At 42.9% G+C, this 16,328-nt stretch overlaps 2 protein-coding genes and 1 non-coding gene across 6 annotated transcripts in view; 1 reads left to right on the top strand and 2 right to left on the bottom strand.

Annotated features, from left to right (window-relative positions):
* The window catches only part of notch3 (notch receptor 3), a 406,903-nt gene that overhangs the window by 374,653 nt on the left and 15,922 nt on the right, over nt 1-16,328 (bottom strand). The window lies entirely within an intron of this gene.
* trnar-ucu (transfer RNA arginine (anticodon UCU)) lies at nt 10,362-10,447 on the bottom strand. Its single transcript is given in 2 exon segments — nt 10,362-10,397; nt 10,411-10,447. It is a non-coding gene; the product is annotated as a tRNA-Arg (tRNA).
* The window catches only part of LOC132835801 (breast cancer anti-estrogen resistance protein 3 homolog), a 51,667-nt gene continuing 46,180 nt past the window's right edge, over nt 10,842-16,328 (top strand). Inside the window, exon 1 of one of the 3 annotated variants that reach the window (XM_060854873.1) lies at nt 10,842-10,910. In XM_060854873.1, the coding sequence (XP_060710856.1) occupies nt 10,883-10,910 (28 nt within the window). In that variant the 5' untranslated portion in view covers nt 10,842-10,882. The remainder of the gene's footprint in view (nt 10,911-16,328) is intronic. The other 2 variants (XM_060854877.1, XM_060854874.1) reach the window with 2 other exon arrangements.

The raw sequence follows: 16,328 nt of genomic DNA, 5'->3' as shown, positions 1-16,328 counted from the left end.
ATCACACAATGGAACAAACAAATATCCACAGTCAAACCACTTGAAACTTCCAAGAATTATATTTTATTTTTAAAAAATTGATTAATAGGACTGCCATTTCAGCAGCTCAACCTGGTTTCGATCATACTATCCATTCTTAAGTCAGCAGAATGTGGGCATTAATCGGTGGCACAGACACCAATTAAAAAGGCACAAGATCACAGGTGCCTTGAAGTATTGCAGGGAGCAGGCAGCACAGCTGCATTAGTCAGTGTCATCCAGTGACAGCCTTTCCTCTAAATTCAAACCATTCACTCATTGAATAACTTTTTAAACACATACACACCTGGAAAGACTTTAGGGCTGGGATTCTAGCAAGAAATCAGAAAGGTTGTAGGTAAATTGCAATTAACAGCATTTATGCAGGTCCCTTGGGATTTCCACTGATCTATCACATTTAAGGTCAGAGATCAGGAGCACCATATAGAATCACTTCTCTGTTGAAAGTTACTCTTGCTGATGGACTATGCAGTATTAGACAGTGTGAGCTGATTCATTTGTAGCATTTTGTGCTATCAGTTTGTCTGAAGCCAACATCCAAAATAAGAACATGATAATCAGGACCAGGAGTAGGCTATCCGGCCCTTCAAGCCTGCTCTGCCATTCAATAAGATAATGGCTGATTTTTGCGTGGCCTGTGCTTCACTTACCCACCCTCTCACCATAACCCATTTCACCCACCAATGCAAACATCCTCTCTACTTCTATCTTGTCTATTCCCTTCATAATTTTATATGTTTCTATAAAATTCCCCCTCATTTTCTAAATTCCAATGAATATAAACTCAGTCTCTCCCCATAAGCCCACCACCTCAATTCCAGAATCCACCTGGTGAACCTCCTTTCTCAAGTAAGGAGAGCAAAACTTCACACAGTACTCCAGGCATAGCCTCATCAGTACCCTATACGGCTGCAATATAACTTCCCTGCTTTTAAACTCAATCCTTTTAGCAATAAAGGACAATATTCCATTTGTCTTCTTAATTATCTTTTGCACCTGCAGATCACCCTCTGTGATTCCTTCAATGAGGACACCATGGTTGCTCTGCACTGTAGCATGCTGCAATATTTTACCATTCAAGTAATAGTCCTTTTCACTATTATTCCTACCAAAATGGATGACTTCATACTTGCTCATTTCAGAAAGGACCACGAGATAGAGTATCAAAAGTCATGGTTTAAATTTCCCTTGGTAGTGTGTATCCAGTCTCACACGCCTGCTATCAAATCAACATGAACAGGGGAATTAAATCTGGGATCTTCCAAATTGACATTTACTGATTGAAGCTTACAGTTTAAAGTTCATAGTGAAATATTATGTTAGAGAATTTCTGAGATTACTGAAGAAGGCATTTATATGCATACTTTATTGATCAGTGCATTGAGTACAGGAGTCAGAAGGTCGTGTTGCGGCTGTACAGAACATCGTCGTTAGCCATGGGTAAGGTCCCATGGAGGGTAGTGAGTGTTGGTGCCATTATGCAAGACGGGCTACGAAGAAAAGCCAGTGAATTATAGACCAGTAAGCTTAACATCTGTGATAGGTAGGTTACTTGAAAAGATTCTGAGGGATAAGATATACGCGCATTTGGAAAGACAGGGTTTAATTAGTAGTCAGCATGGCTTTGTGAGTGGGAGATCATGCCTCACAAATTTGTGAGAGTTCTTCGATGAAGTGACCAGGAAGGTTGACGAGGGCAGGGCGGTAGTCTATATGGATTTCAGTAAGGCCTTTGATATAGTTCCACATGGCAGGCTGCTCTGGAAAGTTAGATCATACTGGAATCCAGGGGGAGCTGGCAAACTGGATTTAAAATTGGCTTGATGGTAGGAAACAGAGGGTAATAGTGGAAGGATGCTTGTCAAACTGGAGGCCTGTGACTAGTGGAGTGCCTCATGGGTTGGTGCTGGGCCCATTATTATTTATTATCTATATCAATGATTTGGATGAGAATGTACAAGATATGATTAGTAAGTTTGCAGATGACACTAAAATGGGCAGTATCGTGAACAGTGAGGAAGGTTATCAGAAATTGTAACAGAACCTTCATCACTGGGGAAGTGTGCCGAGAAATGACAAATGGAGTTTAACATAGATAAGTGCGCGGGTCTTGCATTTTGTAAAGTCAAATCAAGGTAGAAGTTTCATAGTGAATGGTAGGGCCTTAAGGAGTATAGTGGAACTGAGGGATCTTGATATTCAGGTGCATGGTTCTCTGAAAGTGGAGTCATAGGTAGACAGGGGAGTGAAGAAGGCTTTTGGCACACTGGCCTTCATCAGTCAGGGCACTGAGTATAGAAAGTTGGAAGTTATGTTGCAGTTCTACAAGAAGTTGGGGAGGCCACACTTGGAATATTGTGTTCAGTCTTGGTCACCTTCTTATCGGAAGGATATTCTTAAATTAGAAAGAGTACACAAGACATTTACGAGGATGTTGCCTGGACTCAATGGTCTGAGTTCTCAGGAGAGGTTGGTCAAGCTAGAACATTTTTCTTTCAAGCATAGGAGTCTGGGGTGGGGGGGACCTTGTAGAGTGATAAGATCATGAGAGGCATGGATAGGGAGAATGAATAAAAGGGAACCTGAGGGGCAACTTTTCTTTTACACAGAGGGTGATGCGCAAATGGAATGAGCTGTCAGTGGAAGTGGTTGAGATGGATACATTATCAACATTTAAAAGGCATTTAAACAAATATATGGATAGGAAAGATTTAGAAGTACTGTATGTGGACCAAGTGCAGGGAAATGAGGTTAGTATGGATGGACATTTTGGTTGGCGTGGACCAGTTTAGGCCAAAGGATCTGTCTCTGTGCTGAAGGACTATGTGACTCTATGACATTGGTTAGGCTACTTTTGGAATACTGCATGCAGTTCTGGTCGCCCTATTATAAGAAGGATGTTGTGAAACTAGAAAGACTTCAGAAAAGATGTATAAGCATGTTGCCAGGATTAGAGGGTTTGAGCTTTGGAAGAGGCTGAATAGGCTGGGGCTACTTTCCCTGGAGCATCAGACATTGGAGGGGACCTTATAGAGGTTTACAAAATCATTAGGGTCATGGATAGGGTAAATAGGCAAGGTCTTTTCTCTGGATGGGCGAGTCCAAAACTAGAGGGCGTAGGTTTAAGGTGAGAGGGGAAAGATTTAAAAGGGATCTAAGGAGCAACATTTTCAAGAAGAGGATGCTGTGTCTATGGAATGAGCTTCCGGGGTAGTGGTGGGGGCTGGTACAATAATAACATTTAAAAGGCACCTGGATGGGAAGGGTTTAGACGGAACTTGGCCAAATGCTGGCAAATGGGACTAGACTTATCTAGGATATCTGGTCAACATGGACGAGTTGGAGCAAAGCGTGTGTTTCTGTGCTGTACATCTCTATGATTATACAATTACTATTGAACAAACCTTTAGCTTCATTTGTTAGATTAAAAATAAGTTCTACATGTTACATTATAGCTCTATTGGTAATTTCAATGAATACTCACATTATTCAAACTAGTCAGTCCAAAGACTAATTGCAGGTCTAGAAGTCAATGGCAGGGATGTCAGTTAGGATCTGGAACACACTGAGTGTGGGGTGTTGGCAGATTAGAAAGAAATTGGTCAACTATCTGAAAAAATCTGCAGGGCCATAGGGAAAAGGCAGAGGAGTGATACCAGGTGAAATGATCTTGCAGAGAGCAGGCACAGACATGACAGGACAAATGGCCTGTACCATCACATTCTATGATTCAGTGACACATTGGTTCAAGAAAGGGAACATTGACCGAAGTTATTACTGACCCTCTGCTGATAAGTAGAGCATGTGAGGACAAAACTTGTCTTCATCTCAATACCTTGCATTTTCTGTGCTGTTTATTTGTTGACTGACATTAGACTTAGCTGTGGAAAATTAGCAAATGAATAAGATATCAGAAGGCTCTGCCCTTCCATTGATGCTACCAATGAAGTGTTTTCCACAGTGGATGGGCAGAATGGGGGCAAAATAATATAGGGGGGATATTTTAAGGAATGGATTATATAATTTCCTTTTTACATATCTTAAATCAATGTCAGCCTGTATCAGACCTCCCTCCTGCTCAAAAAATGGACTCACTGAGTTGCCAATTCGTTAGACTTGCCCTGGAGACTCCAGTCAGGAGTAAATGCAACCTATGGGCATATATAGAGTCATAGCGCCATACAGCATGGAAACAACTAGTCTGCGCTGACCATGTCTCGAACTAAACTAATCCCACCTGCCTGCATTTGGCCTATATCCCTCCAAAGCTTTCCTATTCATGTATTTACCCAAATGCCTTTTAAATATCATAACTGTATCCAGCACTTCCTCTGGCAGTTAATTCCACACACTAACCACTCTCTGTTTAAAAAACATTGCTCCTTATATTCTTTTAAATCTTTCTCCTCTGACCTTAAAAACATGAACCCCCTAGTTTTGAACTCCCCCATCTTGGGGAAAAGATATTTGCTATTCACCTTATCTATGCCCCACAATTTTTTTATAAACCTCTAAATGGTCACCCCTCAAGCTCCAGTGAAAACGTCTCAGCCTACCTAAGCAGAGCTGGCTCCTTGCTGTCCTGAAATGCGATATTTCTTCAGCATGAAAGGACTTTGCATTCTAACAAGCGGAATGTATTCATTATTAAGGAAAATAATTTCAGGCCACAATTCACTTTTGATTGTTGCATGGCACTTGATGGGAAAGTACAGAAGTATTCTTGTGCAAGGGCAGTCAAGAGTAGACTGTCCTCTCAGAAAATACCATGCACTCTGAGATATTTTATTAAGTTAGTGATGTCTAAGTTGTTGTTGTTGAGGCTATAGAGAGCAGTGAGCAACTGTCATCCCTTGAGACAGGGATGGGGCTCCCCCTCATGGCCTGGTTGGGAATACACACATATCAAACAAAAACCAAATATTAGATTTGATTCCCTACAGTGTGGAAACAGGCCCTTTGGTCCAACAAGTCCACACTGACCCTCCAAAGAGTAACCCACACAGACTCATTTCCCTCTGACTAATGTACCTAACACTATGGGCAATTTAGCACGGCCAATTCACCTGACCTACACGTTTGGACTGTGGGAGGAAACTCACACAGACACAGGGAGAATGTACAAACTCCACATAGACAGTCACCCGAGGCTGGAATTGAACCTGGGACCCTGGTGCTGTGAGGCAGCAGTGGCCTTCAATGTGCATACCCATGTTCAACTTATTTCTTGCCAACAGCAGGTAGATACTTTCTCATCAACCTGCTTAGATATGTAATTGCACATCTCAGAGCAGGTGGGCACTGGCTCAGAGATAGGGTTATTACCACTGCACTCAATGAGCCCCTTACAACTGCAAGCATATTGAGAGTCAAAAACCTGTACTGCAGGTTAAAAGGAGTAGATGGAAGATAAGATAAAATAATTTGCAGTTTGCACAATCATTCATCCTTTAGGTGCCCTCAAACATTAATTATGTGATGATTTGGAGATGCCAGAGTTGGACTGGGGTGTATAGAGTTAAAAATCACACAACACCAGGTTATAGTCCAACAGGTTTAATTGGAAGCACACTAGCTTTCAGAGCGACGCTCCTTCATCACGTGATTGTCCTGATGACACAATCACCTGATGAAGGAGCAACGCTCCGAAAGCTAGTGTGCTTCCAATTAAACCTGTTGGACTATAACCTGGTGTTGTGTGATTTTTAAATTAATTATGTGAATTAGGTAACACACACATGCAAAATGCAGTGTTTGTTAAACCAGTATTCCCCAGCGTCTTTTAAACAATTCTCTGTAATTTTCAAGTAATTTGAAAATTGTACAGAATTTTCTAATGCTTCAAGCTGTGCTGTCCTTACATTTAATAGGAAATGATCATTCATTAAGTTTTTGTTGTTTGCAATACGTATACAATCAGTAATTAAAGGCCACGTTCGAATAGCTCTCTGATTATTTTGTTGCTTAAAAAGGTAACTTGATTAACTATCCATCTAAGAATGAGCTTTAAATTACATTACATCACTAAGTGAGGTCACCATCAGTAGTACTTTTAAAAAATTGCAAATTGGGCAAACATTTAGCCAAAGCAATTCAGTACTTCATGTTAGAAATGTCTGCTGATATAAAATAGCTCTGGTCAATCTGCTTCACATCACTCTTCAATATAAAGCTGAATATAAATATGTCAAATAACAAAATGCTTAGATATTTTCTAATCAACCTATTTAGGGATACTATTACATGTTTTTGGATTATGCTAGGAGTTGAACCCAGGCTTACTCACTCAGAAGCAGGAACAGTGCCACTGCGCCACAAGAACTTTCAGAACAGAATTCTTATTTCCACGAGTCGATTAGTTACCATTCATAGCCAATTAATAAGTGAGATGTCCAGCCAACTAATCTGTGGAAGCCTACCTAATCAGAAGGTGGTGTGCACTGTGTTGGTCAACTCTGTGTTAAGCATGGCCTGATGTGGTTCAGTAGCCCCACTCTCGTAGCAAAGTCTCTGCCGCATTGCTGCAGGGAAAAGACAATCAGTTGAGAAGGTGCATGATCTTCTGACCTCCATTTTCGCTGGGCCTTCTTTTCAGCCAGCTGAGCTTTCCACTTCTGCTCGCCTCTTCAGATTCCCTTCTAAATAGTCAAGCTCCAGAGGTCACAGCTATCAACAACTGCCTCACAGTTGTTAGTATCCACTCACATCAGAGCTTGCTAGCAGGTATGTGCTTGTAGCAGATGCATGTGCACCCTTGAGACTGCAACCCTGTAGCCAGCTCACTATATAGAAGATCTCTGGATACAGGTAGCTCCCGCATCCGAAAGTACAGTGTTCCCAGAAAACCTTTCGCAAGCATAAAGTGAAAGTGCATGATTTATCTGGGAAAAAGTATTGCTGTTTTTTGTAAAAGTGAAAATTCTCTTCGGATTTGCGAAAACAGGTACTAATGTAGCTCACTTGTAAAAACAAAATTGCATAAAGCGAACATTCAAAAAGAAGGGGATACTTGTATATACATACATGGGTGACACAGTGGCTCAGTGGTTAGTACACTGCCTCAGAGTAGCAGGGATCCAGGTTCGATTCCAGCCTCTGCATGGGTTTCCCTAAGGGTGCTCTGGTTAGGTGAGTTGCCCATAGTGTCCATGGATGTGTAGGTTAGGTGCTGGGTCTGGGTGGGTTACACCCTGGAGGGTCAGTGTGGACCTGTTTCCACAGTGTAAGGATTGTATTCTGTGATGTCATCACAGCCAATCAATTACATGCCACATCTTGAAGGCATTATGCCTCACCATTTGCAGATCCAGTTACACAAACTTGTCTGTTGCTATGGAAACTATAAACAGAGAAACAGGATAATTTTGGTGCATTTGCACTGCACTCACTTCAAGATCAATATATCATTTGAAGTGAAATTCCCAAAGCTGAATGCACTCCATGTGGAACCTGACTAAAAGGTGATACAAATGAAGCTATAACTTCATGCCCTTTGACTTTCAGCTTCTCTTTTCTCTAAGCATCAGCTTTAAATAGCTGAGTCTCCCAAATCTTTTTGGCTTTCATGCAGTTCCTAGGTTTCCACTATTTCTGGAAGACACTCTGGTTTATCTTTCTTGAGTTGAAAGTGGATGAACTGACACTTGTTCATGTTAAACTCCACTTGCCATAGTTGTTCCCACTCACCTAATTTGTTCATGACTCTTTGCAACTTTCCTGTTACACAGCTGGATCACTGACTGTTCCTCTTAATTTGGCTTAATTTACAAATTTGGATATTGGACTCTCTATCCTTTGGTCAAAGCCATTGATAAATATGACGCAAAGTTGAAAATGTAAAATAGAACACCATTTGTCACTTCCTGTGCCTATTATTCCAAATCTCCATCTCCTTCCTTAACAGGATTGAAGGGGTGGACGCTGGAAGGAAGTTACTTTTGGTTTGGGAATCTAGTACATACGAGTCAAAATGTCAGAATGAGAGTCAGCCATTTACAATTGAGATGAGTTACCATTTCTTTGTGCAGAGAAGGTTGTAAACCTTTGGGATTCTTTACACTAAAGATGCTCAGTCAATAGTAAAATTAAGGATAATGAAGGAATCAAAGGATAAGGTAGGAAGGCACTTTTTGGTTTTACTCATTCATGAGTGATAGCATTGCTGGCAAGGCCAGCATTTGTTGTCTTGGATGTAGGTTTGCTCACTGAGCTGGGAGGTTCATTTCCAGATGTTTCGTCACCCTATTAGGTAACATCTTCAGCGGGCCTCAGGTGAAGTAGTGTACATGATTCCTGCCTTCTATTTATATGTTTGGGTTTCTTTAGGTTGGTGATGTTATTTCCTGTAGTGATGTCATTTTCTGTTCTTTTTCTCAGGGAGTGGTAGATGGGGTCTAACTTGATATGTTTGTTGATAAGAGTTCCGGTTGGAATTCCATACTTCCAGGAATTCTCGTGTGTGTCTCTATTTGGCTTGTCCTAAGATGGATGTATTATCCCATTCAAAGTGGTGTCCTTCCTTATCTGTATGTAAGGATACTCGTGAAAGAGGGTCATGTCATTTTGTGGCTAGCTGATGTTTATGTATCCTGGTGGCTAGTTTTCTGCCTGTTTGTCCAGTGTAGTGTTCGTTACAGTTTTTGCACGGTATTTTGTAAATGACATTAGTTTTGTTGGTTGTAGAGCTACAAATCTTCTCAAAACTCGCTGAGACTTAATTGTTGTCTTTCGTAATTGCCTTTAAAAAGGTGATGATGAGCCTCTTCAGTCCATCTGGAACAGATACACCCATACAGCTGCTCAAAAGAGAATTTTGAGCCTACTGATGTTAAAGAAACAATGGCATCTTTTCAAAGCAGTGCATGACTTAGAGAGGAACCAGCAGGCAGTGGTGTTCAGATGCTCCTATGCTTCCCTTGTTATTCTCGGCAGTAGAAATCATGATTTTAGAAGATGCTGTCAATTGAGGTTTGGTGGGCTGATGAGTTGAAGCCCAATTATCGTTTGCCTGAGTGGACCACAAAATGGTTTACTTCTGTTTCCATTTCCCGCATTCTTACGGTGGTCCCTGCCCATTTCCAACCCAGGCCAAAAATTTCACACACTCCAATTGTTATCAACCATCTTTTGTGCGGAAGGATATTTAATTACCTTCTGGCTCAGCACCATCAGCAGGAGCGATCCTGAACTGCAAAACTGTGCTCACCATCTGACAGCTGAAACTAGGTTTTGCAGATCACAAAAGGTTATTTTGAACAGACGGATTGCTGCAGAACAATAATGATATCTGCCTAGTAAAAAGGTGGAAGGAGACAGGGATAGGGTGACGGGAGATTACAGAGTTAGGGTAGGCCGGCGGGTCTGGATAGGATACTCTTTGGAGGGTTGGTGTGGACTTCATGGGCTAAATGACCTGTTCCACACTTTGGAGATGCCAGTGTTGGACTGGAGTGTACCAAGTTAAAAAAATCACACAACACCAGGTTATAGTCCAACAGGTTTAATTGGAAGCACTAGCTTTCTGAGCGCTGCTCCTTCATCAGGTCAACCACCTGATGAAGGAGCAGCGCTCAGAAAGCTAGTGCTTCCAATTAAACCTGTTGGGCTATAACCTGGTGTTGTGTGATTTTTAACATTGCTTCCACACTGTGGGGATTCCATGTGAAATAACATTCAATATTTATTTTTATTCCATGCAATGCTGAGGTGCAAGTGATTCCTTGCAGTGATTTGAAGCAACATTAGTGCAAACCTGATTCGTATTTTATTTCTGATTGGGGTTGTGGGAGGGGGAGATGTTTAATATTCCTCAGTAAATAAGGGTTGATCGACCTATATACATTGGGGAAACTAATTATTTTTCATAATTTGATTTTAGTAGCATGAAGCAACAACAATGTAGTGAATAACTGAGGGAGCTAATTGGCCATTATGGTCTTATTCATTGTAGATCTGTGAGAATTAAAGAATTTTTCGTGAAGCTAATGAATTATAAATTGAGAGGAGATTTGTCATCTTTTATTTCCCATTCTTTGAGGGGGGGGGGATCTTTTAGTTCCCATTCTTTGGGGGGGGGGGGTGTAGTTTTAAAAATACTGAGAGTCATTATTCATTAATAAATAAGAATTGAGTGTGAAAATTATGTATTTGTCTCTTTTTTCATCAATGAAGCAGCTGAATAAATCGTGGCCTCATTAGCTGTTAGTCAGTGGGAAATGAGTTAATTTTTGTCTCTGCTTCTTTTCAGGAAGCTAATGAAGTATAAATTGGTGGAAAATTTTGAATTTTGTAATTGAAGGGACAAAGGCGGGAAAAAAAAGTACCGACTCCGCCGGGACTCGAACCCGGAACCTTTGAATCCCTTCAAACCGCTAGAAGTCCAATGCGCTATCCATTGCGCCACGGAGCCACCTGTTGGATGTACGTTAGAAATAGCCTATTCATACCCAACAAAATGGCGGCCATTATTCCTCGTACCTCTACACACTTCGCAATTCGTTCTATTTTACCTTCCGTGATGGACGCCGTCGCTTTTCTGCCGCCGTTTATTTACTTTTTTTAACCGTCTTTGTACATCTATAATATCTGTGTGTGTGTGTGTGTGGGTCTGAGAGAAGATGGACGCCTTCGCCGCCAATACCCGCCTCCGCCGCTAGGAGCTGCTGGTCCCCCGGATTGGGAGGGAGAAAGGGAGGCGTTGCTCCGGGCAACCAGCAACCAACCGCCTTTCCCTTCCCCTCCCCCCCCCCCAGCGCTCCCGCCAACGGCCAGGGCCGTTTCAAATGGGGGGTGGGAGCCGAGCCCGCGCGCCGCGGCCGTTGGGGCGCGTGACGGGCGTTTCAAAATGGCGGACGGCGTCGCCAACCTTTCAGGTCGGTTGTTTGCGGGGCGAAGGTCATTCCGCCGTGAAGGGGGTTTGAGGAGGTCGCGCTTCTGTTGTACACTTCAGTTCGTTTAAGAGAAAAGAAACGTTCGTGTTGCCAAATAAAAAGCGTGCCGGTAATTAGGAACGAGGAGGCCACTCTGCCCTTCGGGGCTGCTCAATAGGGTCATGGCTGATCCGACTCTTAATTGTCCAAATTAAACCACGCAACACCAGGTTATAGTCTAATGGGTTTACTTGGAAGCATTGGTTTTCAAAGCGCTGCTCTTTCATCAGGTAGTTGTGGAACAGCATCATAAGACACAGAACTTGTAGCAAAAGATCTCAATGTTGTTCAACTGAAACAATATATTGAACAAACCTAGACTGCTTTCCTGTCTTATATCTTTTCGAATGGGTTACGGGGGTTTCAGCTCATTTAAAATTTAAGTCCCAGAACTCCTTTCCAATCACATTCTCTCGAGGTACTTAAGGTTTTATAAAAATGGGTGATGTCTCAGCTCAGATAATACATTAAAGGTGTGAGGTTATAGTCTGTCTGTATCCCAATCGGGAGCCAGACTGGTTCTATTTCCTAAGTAGGAATTTATAAAATGTCTGGATTAGTGGTGCTGGAAAAGCACAGTTCAGTCAGCAGCCGAGGAGCAGTAAAATGTCACATGGACTGACTGCCACCCCTCCAACCGTAACGAGGACAGAACCCCCCCTGGTGCTCACCTTCCACCCTACAAACCTTCGCATTAACCAAATCATCCGCCGACATTTCCGTCACCTCCAAAAAGACCCCACCACCAGGGATATATTTCCCTCCCCACCCCTTTCCGCCTTCCACAAAGACCGTTCCCTCTGTGACTACCTGGTAAGGTCCACGCCCTCCTACAACCCACCCTCTCATCCTGGCATCTTCCCCTGCCACTGCAGGAACTGCAAAACCTGTGCCCATATCCAAGGCCCTAAAGGAACCTTCCACATCCATCAACGTTTTCCCTGCACATCCGCTAATATCATTTATTGTATCTGTTGCTCCCGATGCGGTCTCCTGTACATGGGGGAGACTGGGCGCCTCCTAGCAGAGCGCTTTAGGGAACATCTCCGGGACACCCGCACCAATCAACCACACCATCCCGTGGCCCAACATTTCAACTCCCCCTCCCACTCTGCCGAGGACATGGAGGTCCTGGGCCTTTTTCACCGTCGCTCCCCCACCACCAGACGCTTGGAGGAAGAACGCCTCATCTTCCGCCTCGGAACACTTCAACTCCAGGACATCAATGTGGACTTCAACAGTTTCCTCATTTCCCCTTCCCCCACCTCACCCTAGTTCCAAACTTCCAGCTCAGCACTGTCCTCATGACTTGTCCTACCTGCCTATCTCCTTTTTCACCTATCCACTCCACCCTCTCCTCCCTGACCTATACCTTCATCCCCTCCCCCACTCACCCATTGTACTCTATGCTACTTTCCCCCCACCCCCACCCTCCTCTAGCTTATCTCTCCACGCTTCAGGCTCACTGCCTTTATTCCTGATGAAGGGCTTTTGCCCGAAACATCGATTTTGCTGCACTTTGGATGCTGCCTGAACTGCTGTGCTCTTCCAGCACCACTAATCCAGAATCTGGTTTCCAGCATTTGCAGTCATTGTTTTTACCCTGCCTACAGGTTGTGTGCTTTTTGAACAAAATAGAATGTATTTGCAAATGCAAATTCACCCCATAGACACATAAGTTTGTCCCACTACACCTTCAGTCTTATGGGTGTTACTGTGATCTTTTGCTATAAATTATGTCTTATTATCTTGCCCCACTAGTTATCTGAATGAAGGGGCAAATAAGCTGGTGCTTCCAAATAAACCTGTTGGATTATAACCTGGTGTTATGTGATTTTTAACTTTGTCCTCCTCAGTCCAACACCGGCACCTCCACATCTTCTAGGTGAACAATAATACTTAATAGTGAGTGATTGCCATTGCCTCCCTCCTGCTAATTTTTCATCCTAAGGCAATCAGTGAAGACAGAGAGGGAAGAGTTAATATTTAAGATCTTGTAGCAATGTAATTAACACATGATAATATCACAGGAAGACTCCACTGTTATCTGTAGTAATGTTAGTGAGTCACAAAATGAGCATAAACTTGTATCGACCTTGTGAATGGAAGTACAGCAAACCGAATGAAGGAGGACAGAAGGCAAGGAGGCACTTGCAGAAGAGCTTGTGAATACTGCACTTAACATCTGGTGGAAGAATCAAATCAAGATGGACAAAGGCTATCAAGTTGGAACATCTGCTGACAACAACAATCGCGAAGAAAGGCAGTTTCTAGAGAAGTGTACACGTAACTTGTAGATTCATAAAATTGTATAAATAAACCAGCCCAGGCTCTTTTTGATGAGAAGTCCAGGCACCCCTTTGAGGACTTGACATTGCCCAAAAGCTTTTGTCAATAAACTCTGTTTGAAGCATTATCGATCTGAGCATAGTAATACTTTACTGACAATAGGAATCTCGATAGGATCTGGAGTAGCCCATATTGCTCATCAAACTAGTTCCAATATGATCATGGCTGAGTTTCAACTCTGCATATTAATGGAGCGCAGTTCTTGGACCTGGCTGGGACTTGACCAGATTTGAATGTTATTCCTGGATATGGGGGTAGTTTTACCAGATTTAAAATGCTTCAGATTCTCATCCAAGTATCATGCAAAGTGACAGCTCTATGAGAGCTTCTTACAAATATGCTTTGTGACTATTCTTCCCATTTCACAAAACAAAGAACTGCAAATGTTGGAAATCTGAAACAAAAACAGAACTTGTTGGAGAAATTGATCAGAGCTGGCAGCAGAGAAAGCAGAGTTAATGTTTTAAGTCCAGTGATATTTCAAATGAAGTTCAGAAGAAGAGTAACTGTACTCAAAACTTTAATTCTGCTCCTCTCCATTGAAACTCCCAGACCTGCTGACTTTCTCCAGCAATTTCTCTATCTCCCACTACACCTTCAGTCTTATGGGTGGCACAGTAGTTAGCACTGCTGCCTCACAGCACCAGAGACCCAGGTTCAATTCCCACCTCAGGGGACTGACTGTGTGGGGTTTGCATATTCTCCCCGTGTCAGCATGGGTGTGCTCCGGTTTTCTCCCACATTCCAAAAATGTGTGCAGGTTAGGTGAATTGGTCATGCTAAATTGCCTGTAGTGTTAGGTGTAGAGGAATGGGTCTGGGTAGGTTGCGCTTTGGTGGGTTGGTGTGGACTTGTTGGGCTGAAGGGCCTGTTTCCACACTGTAAGTAATCTAATCTTATTGCATTCAATCACTGCCCCTTCACCTCAACTTCAAAGAGCATAAGAACTAGAAGGAGGTCATTCAGCCTGTGAAGTGTGCTCTGCTATTTAAAACCACCATTGCTGATTTCATGTTGGCATCAAGTCAACTTTATTGCCTGCTTGTCATAATAAGGGGAAAAATCCACCTAACTATGGCTACATTGACAATCCCCTTTACCAACCTATTTCAATGTACCTCAATTTGTTCTAAATTCTAGTGAGAATACGCCTATACTGTTCAACTTTCTCATAGTGTAAGGCTTTTATCTCTGGAATTAATCCAGTGAATTTTTTGAACTGTCTCCAGTGCAATTACATTCTTAAGTAAGGACACCAAAACTATATGCAGTACTCCTTTGCAATCTCAACAAAAGTTGCAACAACACTTGTCTATTATACTTAATTCCTGTAGCCAATAAATACCAAATTCCATTTGTCTTTCTCAAAGTCCCCTGTACCTCATAGAGTCATAGAGATGCACAGCATGAAAACAGACTCTTTGGTCCATGCCGACCAGATATCCCAACCCAAACTAGTCCCACATGCCAGCATCCAGCCCATATCCCTCCAAAACCTTCCTATTCATATACTCATCCAAATGCCTCTTAGATGTTGCAATTGTACCAGCCTCCACCACATCCTCTCGCAGCTCATTCCATACACGTACCACCCTCTGTATGAAAAAGTTGCCCCTTAGGTCTCTTTTATATCTTTCCCCTCTCACCCTAAACCTATGCCCTCTTGTTCTGGACTCCCCAACCCCAGGGAAAAGACTTTGTCTATTTATCCTATTCATGCCCCTCATAATTTTGTAAACCTCAATAAGGTCACCCCTCAGCCTCTGACGCTCCAGGGAAAACAGCCCCATCCTGTTCAGCCTCTCCCTGTAGCTCAGATCCTCCAACCCTGGCAACATCCTTGTAAATGTTTTCTGAAACCTTTCAAGTTTCACAACATCTTTCTGATAGGAAGGAGACCCGAATTGTACGCAATATTCCAACAGTGGCCTAACCAATGTCCTGTACAGCCACAACATGACCTCCCAACTCCTGTACTCAATACTCTGACCAATAAAGGAAAACATACCAAACGCCTTCTTCACTATCCTATCTACCTGCGACTCCACTTTCAAGGAGCTATGAACCTGCACTCCAAGGTGTCTTTGTTCAGCAACACTCCCTAGGACCTTACCATTCAGTGTATAAGTCCTGCTAAGATTTGCTTTCCCAAAATGCAGCACCTCGAATTTATCTGAATTAAACTCCATCTGCCACTTCTCAGCCCATTGGCCCATCTGGTCTAGATCCTGTTGTAATCTGAGGTAACCCTCTTCGCTGTCCACTACACCTCCAATTTTGGTGTCATCTGCAAACTTACTAACTCTACCTCTTATGCTCGCATCCAAGTCATTTATGTAAATGACAAAAAGTAGAGGACCCAGCACCGATCCTTGTGGCACTCCACTGGTCACAGGCCTCCAGTCTGAAAAACAACTCTCCACTACCACCCTCTGACTTCTACCTTTGAGCCAGTTCTGTATCCAAATGGCTAGTTCTCCATGTATTCCATGAGATCTAACCTTGCTGATCAGTCTCCCATGGGGAAACCTTGTCCAACGCCTTACTGAAGTCCATATAGATCACATCTACTGCTCTGCCCTCGTCAATCTTCTTTGTTATTTCTTCAAAATCTCAATCAAGTTTCTGAGTCGTGATTTCCCACGCACAAAGCCATGTTGACTATCCCAAATCAGTCCTTGCCTTTCCTCAGGATTCCCTCCAACAACTTGCCCACCACCGAGGTCAGGTTCACTGGTCTAGTTCCCTGACTTGTCTTTACCGCCATTCTTAAACAGTGGCACCACGTTTGCCAACCGGTACCTCACCTGTGACTATCGATGATACAAATATCTCAGCAAGAGGCCCAGCAATCACTTCTCTAGCTTCCCACAGAGTTCTCGGGTACACCTGATCAGGTCCTGGGGATTTATCCACTTTTAACCATTTCAAGACATCCAGCACTGCCTCCTTTGTAATCTGGACGTTTTGCAAGATGTCACCATCTATTTCCCTATAGTCTATATCTTCCAT

Source organism: Hemiscyllium ocellatum, chromosome 45 (genome assembly GCF_020745735.1).
Source record: "Hemiscyllium ocellatum isolate sHemOce1 chromosome 45, sHemOce1.pat.X.cur, whole genome shotgun sequence".
Lineage (NCBI taxonomy): Eukaryota > Metazoa > Chordata > Chondrichthyes > Orectolobiformes > Hemiscylliidae > Hemiscyllium > Hemiscyllium ocellatum.
This window is presented reverse-complemented; position numbering and strand designations above follow the sequence as displayed.